Source organism: Micromys minutus, assembly GCF_963924665.1.
Source record: "Micromys minutus genome assembly, chromosome: 33".
Classification (NCBI taxonomy): Eukaryota; Metazoa; Chordata; class Mammalia; order Rodentia; family Muridae; genus Micromys; species Micromys minutus.
In genome coordinates, this window is record NC_137968.1 from 4,357,066 (window position 1) to 4,369,158 (window position 12,093).

At 48.5% G+C, this 12,093-nt stretch overlaps 1 protein-coding gene across 4 annotated transcripts in view; it reads right to left on the reverse strand.

Annotated features, from left to right (window-relative positions):
• Window positions 1-11,795, reverse strand: part of UBR5 (ubiquitin protein ligase E3 component n-recognin 5) — a 97,088-nt gene extending 85,293 nt beyond the window's left edge. For 2 of the 4 annotated variants that reach the window (XM_080909467.1, XM_080909464.1), the window contains exon 1: window positions 11,643-11,795. In XM_080909467.1, coding sequence (XP_080765593.1) covers window positions 11,643-11,704 — 62 coding nt within the window. In that variant the 5' untranslated portion in view covers window positions 11,705-11,795. The remainder of the gene's footprint in view (window positions 1-11,642) is intronic. The other 2 variants (XM_080909466.1, XM_080909465.1) reach the window with 1 other exon arrangement.
• Between the last annotated feature and the right edge of the window lie 298 nt (window positions 11,796-12,093).

Below are 12,093 nucleotides of genomic sequence, written 5' to 3' on the forward strand. Positions count from 1 at the left end.
AAGATTAATAACTCTCAGAAGTACCTAGTAGGAAAAACTCCATTACATTTGTTTCCTGGGGGACAAGCTCGAGTGCCTGTGTAACCCACATGTGGGGTCAGGACAGACGGCGAGCAGTCTCCTCTCTCCTTCCTCCGTGTGGCTTCCAGGGATTAAACTCGGGCTTGGCAGCAAACACTTTTACCTGCCGAACCATCTTTGCCAGCTCAAAAAGTGTTCTTTTCTATTGCTAGTGCCTGGACAGCATGCCAAAAGCCACACGGCATCATTACATGGAAACTCTACCCCTCCTACACCCTCAGTCTGTAACTGCTCCAAAATAAAGAGAAAATGCTCCACAGCACAACCCCGGGAAGCTACTTCCTGAAATGTCTAATCTTTGACTTCGCTCTTTCTCAATGACTCAGAAAAAGCTCTAAACACTTCTCAACCCAAAGAGCAAGTTAGAGCGAGCGGTCGGCTGTGGTTCCTGGAGGGGTGTGCTTGCTGTGAGCGGGAGAAGGCTATCTGCGCCGCCCTTCCTCTGAGATCAGCTCAGCAAGTGCCTGCCCAGGCGGGAGCCCAGGCACTCCAGCATCAACCCTGCGGGGTTTGAACCCCGCTCGCCTGTGGCCTAGCTCTCTACCCAAACAAGCTGTAAGCTTCCCTCTGACCCTTATCGTTCTGGGAGAGGTGAGTATCTGTATAACTTCACCTGATTTTGTTGTTTTTTCAAAACAGGGTTTCTCTGTGTAGTCCTGGCTGTTCTGGAACTTGCTCTGTAGACCAGGCTGCCCTCAAATTCAAGACAGTCACCTTCCTCTATCTCCAGAGTGCTGGGATTAAAAGCAGGAGCCACCATTTTCTGGCTTCCAACTTCTTTTTATGGTTAAAAACAATATGATCAAAATATTATAAATGATCCCTTGCATTCTGTTCTTGTCCAGTGAGTGTGTATGGAGACACACATGCACACTCATGTGCACCACAATATTCTCCTCTTAAAGAGACAGCTAGGAACTGAAAGGACGGGAGGAAGAGGCCAGGAGCAGTGGGGACCCAGCAGCTGCAGTACTTAAGGCCAGTGCTAAGGGTGACCCAGGCCTGGGCGCCATGAGCAACCCTCTTTTGGACCAAGTAACTGTAGGACAAAGGCTAGCTCAGAGCCTTTTAAACTGTGCTCCTGATCACAGTGCACAGAGCACTAGAGCAAACCAACAACTCGAAGGAAAAGCCAGAATAAATGACTTACCACAACCCAACCGGGATGTGCTACTTATATGACATTCTTGAGGGGAGTGATCTTTCCGTGCCAAAGACTGTCATTTGGAGGACACGGCATGCTTAGACAAGTGGGGGGAGGGCAAGAGTAGCCTGGACCACACAGCAAAGTCCTGCTTATCTATGAATAAATGAGTGACTACTACAGTCAAATAAAGTAAGAGGGACGGCAGCTCCAGAGACTGAAGCAGAGGCCAGAGACAGTCCTCCCAACCCTGCCACTCAAGAGCTGTGCCAAACCACAACTGCCCTGGGAGTACAGTGTGACTCCCATCTGCAGAAGCGAAGGCTCTCAGACGTCATGGGAGGGCAGAGAACCGACCCCCGTCCTGGCTCCGCGCTCCCTCAGCAGTGACTGCACCGAACAGAGACCCCAGACCTGCTGCGGCTGAGCTCATCCTCTGCTGCTCAACATAAGACAAAGTGTTCCTGAACTTCCTCTAAAGAGTCACCCTGGCCACAGCACTAAAGCCCACTCTCCCGCCCACCCTCCCTCTCTGTGACCTCTAACCCCAGGCACTTATCAGAACACCTGTCAAAAGAACAAAATCATATTATAAGAAAAAAATCAATGTGCTTCTTAAAAAATAAAAATTAACTTTAAACAGCTCTAGAAATGTAAGCATGTTAAGAGAAGTAGTGAAAGGGCACAAAGGAGGGATACTTAAACCAGACTGAGCCAGAGACAACCTCACTTCTTTAAGAAGTCTAGATGCAGAGGATGCGACAGAGCAGTAACTGGACAAGCTAAGTGACTCCTGCTGGGGGAGACAGACAGAACAGGATCTCACCGGACAGACTGACGGCCTCTCTAGTCCCAACCTCTCTAGTGGGTCTACCACACGCAGCACAAATTACTTCTAGTCAAGGAAACAAAGCCAACCTAGGAGACTTGACACTTCTTCCCCAAAGCTGTTCATACAAACCCTGTCTTCATCCTTTAGATACTACAGCAACCTGACCACGCTGTCTCTTCTTTGTTAACTCTCTCCACAAAACTAACTTCATAGTCTCAACTTTCTTCCTTAAGATTTACAGAACATCAACTTCCAATTCTCAAACACCCCCTCTTCCGCACCCCCAGATAAGTTTCCACCATGCCTCTTAGAGTCCAGGAGAGGCTAATGCAAATCATCATGGGCGCTCCAGGCGGCTGTGAGTAGGCTGGGGTTCAGTTGGGTTTGTTGGGTTAGTTTTCTGGAGGGTGTACAAGAACGTCTGCCAACAGTCTCGCTGTCTGTAGCCCAGGTTAGCCCAGAAATCATGGCAATCCTGCTGCCTAGGTCTCCCAACGCTGTGACTACACACACGAGCCACCAAGCCTATCAGATTTGGTGTGTTAGCCTGGACGAAGATGTGAGAGTACTCAGAAATTAATTTTAGAAGTATAGAGCATACTGGAGCAGAGGCAGGCTATCAGAATGAGTGGGTTCTCAATACACATACAACAAAAGTATAGCCCAAACTAATGGGGAAGAAAATACTCAAAATGTCAATACATATACAACAAAAATATAGCCCAAACTAATGGGGAAGAAAACACTCACTGATTCATTAAGTTTTGTAAGCAGCAATCTAGAATACAATTATCATAATCAATGGAAATGTTTTCTAACTTCTTTATAAAAATTACCATTTAATTTTTGCCAACATGTGTCTGTATACTGTGTCCATGCCTAATACCTGAGAAGAGAGCATCGGACCCTCTAGACCAGGAGGGACAGGGGACTGGGAATCCATGTGAGCCACGTGGGTACTGGGAATCCATGTCTTCTGTAAACATAGCTGAGCACGCCTCCAGCCCCAATACAATTTTAATAAGAAAATCAAAAATGTATGTATGTGAGTGGTTTTCCTATGAAAACTACCATCACAAACTAAAGTCTAAGAAAAATATCACGTATATAAAATGATGTCCATTATCAACTAAATAAAAACAAACATTCACATATAAAAGGAGGCAGTGTACCCTAGGCCTGGGCTTAATTCCCAGAATGGCGAATCAGACATACAGAAATACAAGGAGGGAGAGAAAAGGAATCAAAATCTTAACTGTGACAGCACAGATTTTTAAAATAATTTTCTTATACATAGCAAGGGAATTCTTTAAAACTATGGAAGAGCCGGAAAACAACACAACTTTGCATCAGGAGAACAAGTCAGACAGAGCTGAGATGAAGCCACAGGGAACCACTGTCTGTGCACTAATATAAAAATCCACTGCTACATGCTTCAAACCAATGCATCAGAAAATAACATGTGAAACATTCAAGACTCAATTCTTATGATTAAAAATAGGGCCAACAGAGAATGGTTGTCAAAGGAGAACTGCAACTTTAGAGTAATGGACGTCCCGCATCTCAGTCACAACCTTGGGCTGGGTTCAAACTCCCCAGTGCACCCCGAGTGGGTGAGTTACTGTCTCTGTGAAGCCGAGCTCCAGGCAGTGAAGACAAAAGGACGCACGGGCAGATGGAGCTTACAAACTTGAGGCTAGCCCAATCCAGAGTTCCAGGTCAGCAAGGCCTCCGTAGTGAAACTACCCCAAAATAAAAATTTTAAATGTTTTTCATGAACTATACCCGAAACCGAAACCGGTATTTCTGTTGTGAGAGTTAAGATGCTGCCACCTTATATCACAGCAATAACGCTTCAGGACTGTCTGAGGGCTCACCATACTTGGAAGTTTTACTACTACACTGGCAAGATTGTAATATGAAATGCCTCATTAAAGAAATAATTTCCGCTGGTCGGTGGTGGTGCACACCTTTAAATCCCAGCAGAGGCAGGTGGATCTGTGTGAGTGAGGCCAGCCTGGTCTACAGAGTGAGTTCTAGAACAGCCAGGGCTACACAGAAATGATGCCCTATCTTGAAAAACCAAAAAATAAAATAAATCATTTCCAAGAGCTAATTTAACTTACTCTCGCTGTAGATATTAACTTAGAAAGCTGTCATAAACTTCACACGACTTGGTATTACTCCTCCGTGTGTGCCCACAGAGTCACTTCATCCCAAAGTTCTCCCCGCAGCAGGGTCACATAAATGTACACAACTGTGACGAACTGCTTCCCAACACACTGCAGTACTGGGGCCACCCTCGGCACTGAAAACACAAATTACAACACTCAGGAACATTGGGTCTCCAGTGTAGAACAGTGTGGTGGCTCTAACTGTGACACTAGCACTTAAGGGGCTGATAGGACGCCTACTCTGAGCTTGACGCCAGGAAGGTCTGGACTACCCAATGAGACTGGGGGGAGGGGGGAAGAATCCATCCATCTAACCATGGGTCCTGCCCCTTCTTAAAAGGAGATTTCTCTTACAGTCAGGTTAAAAGCAGGTGTGCTGGCCAAAGCCTTTATTTCCAGCACCAGGGAAGCTGAATGGGGGGGGGGGGGGGGGGTGGCAGCGGCACAAGCCCCAGAGAGGCCTTCCTGGTCTGCAGGGCGAGCTCCAGGACAGCCAGGGCTACACAGAGAAACCCTGGAAATGGGTGAATTCTTGTTGCTCTTGTGCTGTTCAGTCCCCAGTGCCCACACGGTCCACATCAACAGGCTGTCACTCCAGTTCCAGACAATCCACTTATGTGGTGCTCAGACACACGAGCAGGCAAGTAACAAAAAATGTCAGCTTATTTCTAACATCTTAAGACCCAACTGACTTTATTAAGAGAATGTTATTAATCATACATACAAGAGAAAACTCCGAACAGAGTGTAGTACTCAGCATAGGTGTTGAGAAATACAAGAAAAACTTATCCATTAACTCGTGATGGAAGCTGTAAAGGTGTTTGTGAGAACCCGACAACCTGTCAATTATGGGAAGGGGGCTCCCACGGTGGAAGGACAGAACCCTCTCCTGAGTGTGCACTGTGGTAAACGTACAGGCAATTATGCACACTCGCAGTGCAAAATGCAAACTGAAGACCCCCTTTCCTCTCCTCTCCCTCCTCTGTGTATGTGTGTGTGAGAAAGAGACAGACAGAAACATACACAGACACAATTACGCCGAAATAACTATGGGGCTACTTCGTTTTTTTAAATGGACGAAGGGAAGCCAGCAGGAGCAGGACTGAAACGGGACGGCTCTGAGCTAGAACCACGGCTGGTGATGGTGTTCATTTTACTATTTTCCCTACTTCTGCATAGGTTCAAATTTTCCAAAAGGCTTTGAAATTCTAATATTCAGGGGGAAATTGTAAAACCTGCCAACAAAAGTCACAATCAACAATTCACAATCAGAGCAAGCCAAGGGAAAGTTTATTTCCGTAAGATCAGAACGGCAAGACACCAAGCAATGCACGCATACTTGTGCATGCACACAGTAACTGCCATCTTTTTCATAGACATACAATGGAGAAAAAGAACACAAAGTACAACATGCTGCAGCATAAAATTGCTTGTGTGTGTGTGTGTGTGTGTGTGTGTGTAAGGATAGCTAAGAATGAGGTCCAACACAAAACTGAAGTTTTTAAGGCTGTATTATTTTAAAAAGCATGTTATGTCTGTGTGGGGATGTGCTGTGTTCTTGGGTGCAGTGGACCTCAAATCCAAGGCCAGGGGAGTTGGATCCCTCTAAGGCTGGATGGCACCTGCAGGAGTACTAAGGTCTCAAGTCCTCTGCAAAGGTCACCGAGACAGCTCTTTCCTGGTTTTGGTAACCAGACTACAGTTTTCAAGGGTGAGCTTCACAGATGCCAGTCATATATGTCATACTGAAATGTCAAAAAGCTGGGCCATGTTTGTAAGGACACAGCTTGGTTGGAAGAGAGCTTGTTTAGATACACAAGAACATCCTGGGTGTGCACAAGGAAACCAGGTGTTGTGCTTAAGCCTATAAAGCTCTTGGGAGGAGGCTGGAGGAAATAACGCTAGGTTGTTCTTAGCTACAGTGAGTTTGAGGCGGGATACTCGAGACAGAAGCAAAAGTACAGTGTTAAAGGCCAGCCTGGAATCATACATAATGATGACACTCTGTCTCAAAACAGGGCACTTAGAGGCCCCACATGAGGTTAGTCCAAGGACTCAGAAAGCAGAGGCAGGGGGATCTCTATGAGTTTCAAGCCAGCCAAGGCTGTATAGTGAGACCTTGTCACAACAGGGGGAGGAGTCCTCTCTAGCCACTGCCTTTCCCTTTGGATCCTGTAACTGTTAAGGAAACCCTCCTATCCCACCTGCTCACACCCAGTGGGCTCCTGCAGACCCTGCAGCGTTTCCTTCACTAGTGTGTCCCCGCCCAGGTCTGTGACTCAGTAACACGTGTTGAGTTGTTAGCCCATCTGCCCATTTGACTTTCCCACTTGCTTTGCTATTCTACAGTTTTCAGTCTTTCCTTTAAGCAACTGCCTTCAATCTATTTACTATCCATGACCTCTTTCCATCACAATGTCTCTAGTGTTTCTAGGTAGGAATATCTGTAATTGGTGGCATTTCCTGGGAATTATGTGGCATTCTAGCGTAACTCTCAGCCTAAAGTTGGGTGTCGTTATTTGGGGCACAGACACCGACATGTCAGGCAGTTTTAATCTCTACCTTTGTCCAGCTCTGTAACAACCTTCCATCCCCTATGGCTCCTCTAGGAGCACAAAGATAGAAACCCAACAGTCCTAAAACGGTCTGCACTTAGCTTGTTACATGTGACCAATCCCTAACTCATGGCACAAGTACTCCAGTGGACTGTGCGAGGTACCTGCACTGTCCTAAATGGAATGAGAAGACAGCTTCATGTGGTCTTTAGAGGACCCCAAATGTCTACTCACCCACTTTAGTCTTAGCTAGCTTTCAATGATGTTTTGAGACTAACTGAAGAACCTGGTTTTTCAGTCACTACCCTTTAATCTGTACCGAAGATAACCCCAGCCCAAGTTTCTCCACCTCACACAGTTGAGGTTTTGAATTAAATTGATTCCAGGCTGTGGGGCACAGTCCCGTACTTTACAGGAAGAGTCTAAGTCTCTGGCCTAGAGCCACTGCAGGCCAGGAGCAATGTCCTAGCAGAGAGTCCAAGCTAGAGGCAGAACATGTGATCTGCATGCCTAGGGATGTCAGTGCTCAGCTCTAGCATGTAGACATGAGAAGTCTGTACACACTGCCATCCCCTGAAAGGTAAAACTGCTGTCATCTGAAGTGACAGGCTTGGGACTGAGTCTAGAGTTTTGTTTGTTCAAGACAGGGTCTCACTGAGTCAAGTAGGTCTGGAACCCAAAATTAGAGTAGGCTGGCCTCAAACCTGCTGCAACTAGAAAGGGCCTCACTCCCAGAATTGCTGGTAGGAGCTGAGGTGCCCATGTTGTTTCTCGTTAATTACTAGCAATATTTTCAGGGTCTGGAGATGGAGCTGGAGGGGTACAGCAAATCTCCCACCCTGGAGAAGGGAAGGGGAGGAAAAGCATGGGAGAGGGCACTCTAGGACAAGTTGGGTCTTGCATTTTTGCATGAATCCCATGCAGCCATCCAAAAACAATCAACAGTCATCTCTTCTTATGTTTTCCACACTCCCATTCTAGTATTTGTGGCTCTCTTTCTTGTTCACTATCTCGACTGTTCCTCCCTGACCTTGAGCCCAGTACTCAGCCTGCCACTTTCAAATTCCTGTCTACTCCATCTTGTAGCTTTCCATCACCTGGAGAGAGAAGCCATAGGAGAACAGCCCTCGTGGAAAGACCGTCGAGCCGGATCACAACTGATCACACAGTGTAACGCAAAAGGCAACACCTTCGGAATCCTGCGCACAGTGAGACCTGGTTTGCACTATAACCTAGGAGTATTATATCCTAGGGGGTATTTTAAGAACAAGCTGCGTCATACCCACATCCCTTTTTAAAGGCCTAGCACTAGGAACAGGTTAAGAAAGTCAATTTTCTGACCAAAAAAAGAAGGTGTTGGGCCTAAGTTGTCAAACTCCAGAATACCAAAGTCAGCTGACTGAAGACTTCCAATAATGTTCATTAAAGGTGAAATCAACTCACCACAGAGAAAGTACATGCCAAACACAATTACTGACTGCATACAGTCTTGCTGGGGGCCTGGTGACGGGGTCAGCAAGGATATGATCCCCTGATGACCGGAACCCACAGCAGAAGTGGAGAACAGACTCCATACACATTCTGTGGCACTCACACTCGGACACACACATCACAACACAGGTAGGCAATATTTTCTTAAATAATCATTTTAAAATAGTTTTTGTTGGACCAGCAAGATGGTTCACTGAGTAACGTCCCTGGCCCCAGGACCCAAATTGTAAGAGCAGGTTGTCCTCTGTCATCCACCGCCATGCTGTGGGGCACCCGCATCTACACACATTTTAAAATGGCTTTTAAAAATGGTAAATAAAACTTCTTATATATTATACCAAAGTTGTAAAGTGGCAAATAAACTTCTGGCAGTGAGTAAAACCATCATCCGTCTGGACATCTGTGCATGCTAAGGCTGAGGTGCCTAGGACAGTACAAATAGTCCAACCCAAGTGGGAAACGGTCCAGAAGCTACAACACCTACAGTCAGGAGACATTCCCGCCCCATCGTGCATTTCAACTAACTGTAGCTCACTCTCCGTCACCCACTATGAGAACAAGGACTACCACCTTCTGGCTTCTCAGACATTCTCCAAGGACTGGCAGCAGGGTACTTCCAAATCCCTCCTAAGTCCTTGGGCTTCAACAGGAACTAATACAAATCCACTGGGCTCTGTTGGTAAAGTGCTACCTATGCACCATGAGGGTCCAAATTCCATCTCCAGAAGGAACGTTTAAGTAGAAATACTCTTCTGTCACAAGCCAACTACCTCAGGACTTAGGATGCTGTCAAGTGGCCATGCACACTACAGCTAAGCATCACAGTAATAGGTCTCCAAAGTCTTACCCAATGCACTTCCCTACCACCTTAACAAACACACTGTAAGTCAGTCACCTGTCCTAGAGAGATGGCACAGCAGTTAACGCTTGCTGCTCTTGCTGAGGCTGTGGGTCCATTCCATCCCCCACCCCCCACATCCAGTCTAGGGATCTGACCTCCTGCCCACGTGGTGCTGACCCATCAGCTCTGGTCTATACACAGAAAATAAAAACAAAGGTAAGAGCTCAGCCCAGGTGTGGCACACATCCATTAATCCCAGCAGCCTGGAGGCTAAGACAAGATGATGTGAATTCAAAACCAGCCAGGGCAAGAGAGTGTCTGTCTAGATATCTAGAGATACACCAACTGTGCACTGCAACGGACAGCAAAAAGTCACAGATACCTATATATTCTTAATACAGTACATGGACTACAGACAGAAGAAGCCAGGGCTGGGGAAATGGCAGCTTTAAAAAACAAAACAAAACAGAACAGAACCCTATGTGTAAATTTCTCAAACCGCTGAAGTTTAAAAACAAAACCACTAAGAAGTCCAACTCACACAGGAGATAGAGGACAGCTGGTAGTCTAGAAACATAAAACTGGGTTCTATTCCCCAAGTAAACTAGGTACAGTCTCGGGCCTGTAATCACAGCCCGGGGAAGGTAGAGGCTGTAGACTAAGAAGTGCAAGGTCATCATCTGATAGACACAGTCAACTCTAGGCCAGCGAGGGTCCTATCTAAATAAATGATAACTAGAGGGTTGGAAACACAAAGACAAGGATTGTGGCATGCACTCTCAATTGAATGTTATTTAAAGTTCTTGCTACATAAAGCTAGGACTACCACAAAAAGCATGGCCTACTCTGGTGCAAATTTCTAAGTTACAAGGCAAGTGACTCAGACCCAATCAACACATTTCTCTAAATGGCAGTGAGCTTCCCTCACTACTGTCTAAAGAGTTACACTTCCCCCACCCCCAAAAGCCTTCTTTTGACGCTGTAAATATCTCTAATGAAACCAAGACAGAGTAAATCCTATTACAAAATGTCCAACTAGCTTAAAGATTGTTAACCAACTGCAAGAGAACTCCAAGCAGTTCATCTTTTCAAAACGAATTTTTAAGTTTTACAAACATGTATCTAAGCAATCAGCTACAGTAAAGATTAGACAAATCCTCACCCCATGCAAGAAACTAGACTGCCCGCCCAGGATCTAAAGCTGCCAGATAACACTGACACATTAGAGGCCAGCGTATTAGCAAGTTAGGCCTCTTCCTCTCTCCGGGAAGCGCATGACCAACTGGGCGTCGCGCAACTTAAGTCACCCGGTCACTTAGCAAAAACGACACCTTGATTCTAAACTTGAGAACCATGGCATTGCACACGCAAAAGAAATATGGGCCAGCAGCAAAGCATGTGGGGAGAAAGAAGCTTAAAGCATTCCACTTTCCGACCAGGAAACACTTGACCCATCATTAGATGTGACTCCTAGATCTCAAGACACGCTGTAAGGACGCCTCCCTCAGCCTCCGGGTCTGTTTTGCAACAGAACAGGGACTTTTTTTCCCCCCTGCTTTATCTTAGGTCCCAGTGAGCATGTGGCCCTGCAACTCAATATCCTAAACTGGTAAGGCACGGTAGAACAGCGAAGGAGAGAATCCAAATCAAAACGGCTCTTATGAGATTTTTCAAATATTTTAAAAAATATTTCTCCTCGGCCAGGAGCAAACCCAACCCAGAAATTCACAGCGCGTTAAGAAGAGCAGCACTGCGAAGAATTTTCCTTTTGACACTCCACGCACGGTTTTTTTTCCAGCTGTCAAATTACAACTCCAGAGAACACTATCATTAGAATAAAAAAAAGGAAACAAAAAAAAAAAAGGCTCTCACCGCAGGGGCCGGGGAGCGTGAGTTTGGCAGTGCCATTTCGGAGGAAGGAGAGCAAAGGGAATCCAATCCACTTCCCCCCCCCACCCCCGCCCGGCTTCATTCCCCTCCGGGGCAGTCAACCTCGCTGCAGGGGCTCAATCTAATAATAATAACAATAATCATGGCGCTCCCTCCCCCTCCCCCTCCCAATCCGCGGTCTGCCGGGAATCTCTCTCTTCCCCCCCCCATCACCACCACCCCCGCCTCCCCGGGGAAACCCAGCCCCCGGGACTCGACTCGCGGGAGCGCCCCCCCAACCCGCCGCTCCTCTTCCCTCTCTCTCCCACCTCCACCATCCACACACACCACCCCCCAATCCGCATTGTCTGTCTCAATTCAACTTTGACTAATATGGATTCCTCCGGCCTGGGCCGGGAGCCCCCCCGGCTCCGCCGAGTTCAACGAGGCTCCTCGCGGGAGGGGGAGGGGGGGTAGCGCGCCGGGCCGTCTACACCGCAGCGGCGTCCACACCGCCCCCCCCCACAGCCCCGCGGCCCCGGGGCTCCCAAGTTTGGCCCGCACCGGGCCTACAGGGGGCGGTAGGGCCCCCGGCGCGGCCGTGGGGGAGGGGAGAGAGGAGGGAGGCGCCCCTCCCCCGCCGCCGCCCCATTACCTGTCATTGAGCTGGTCCTCGGTGCCCGGCAGCGGGTGGACCACGAAATGGATGGACGTCATGGTACCGCCTGCGCGCCCCGCTCCCGGGGACGAGCCGCTCCCGCTGTCGCCCGGCCCTCCGACCCCCTTCCCGTCCCCGGATCCCACGGCCGCCGCCACCGCCTCCTCCTCCTCCTCCTCCTCCCGGTCCCCAAACGGAGGGCCGCGAGCGCGCAGGGACCGCCGCCTCCCCGCCGAGCGTGTGTCCGCGGCCCGGCGGTCCGGCGCGGCGGGCGGGAGGGCGGATCAACGCGCCGCCCGCTCGGCCGGCCACGGCGCGCACGGACTAAGGGCGGCCCGGAGCGCGGCGAGCGGCGGGCTGCGGGTGGAGGGGTGCCGGGGCGGACGCGGCGGACGCGGGGAGCGGGGAGGGACAGCAGCCCGCAGCGCGCGTCACTGGCGACGAACCG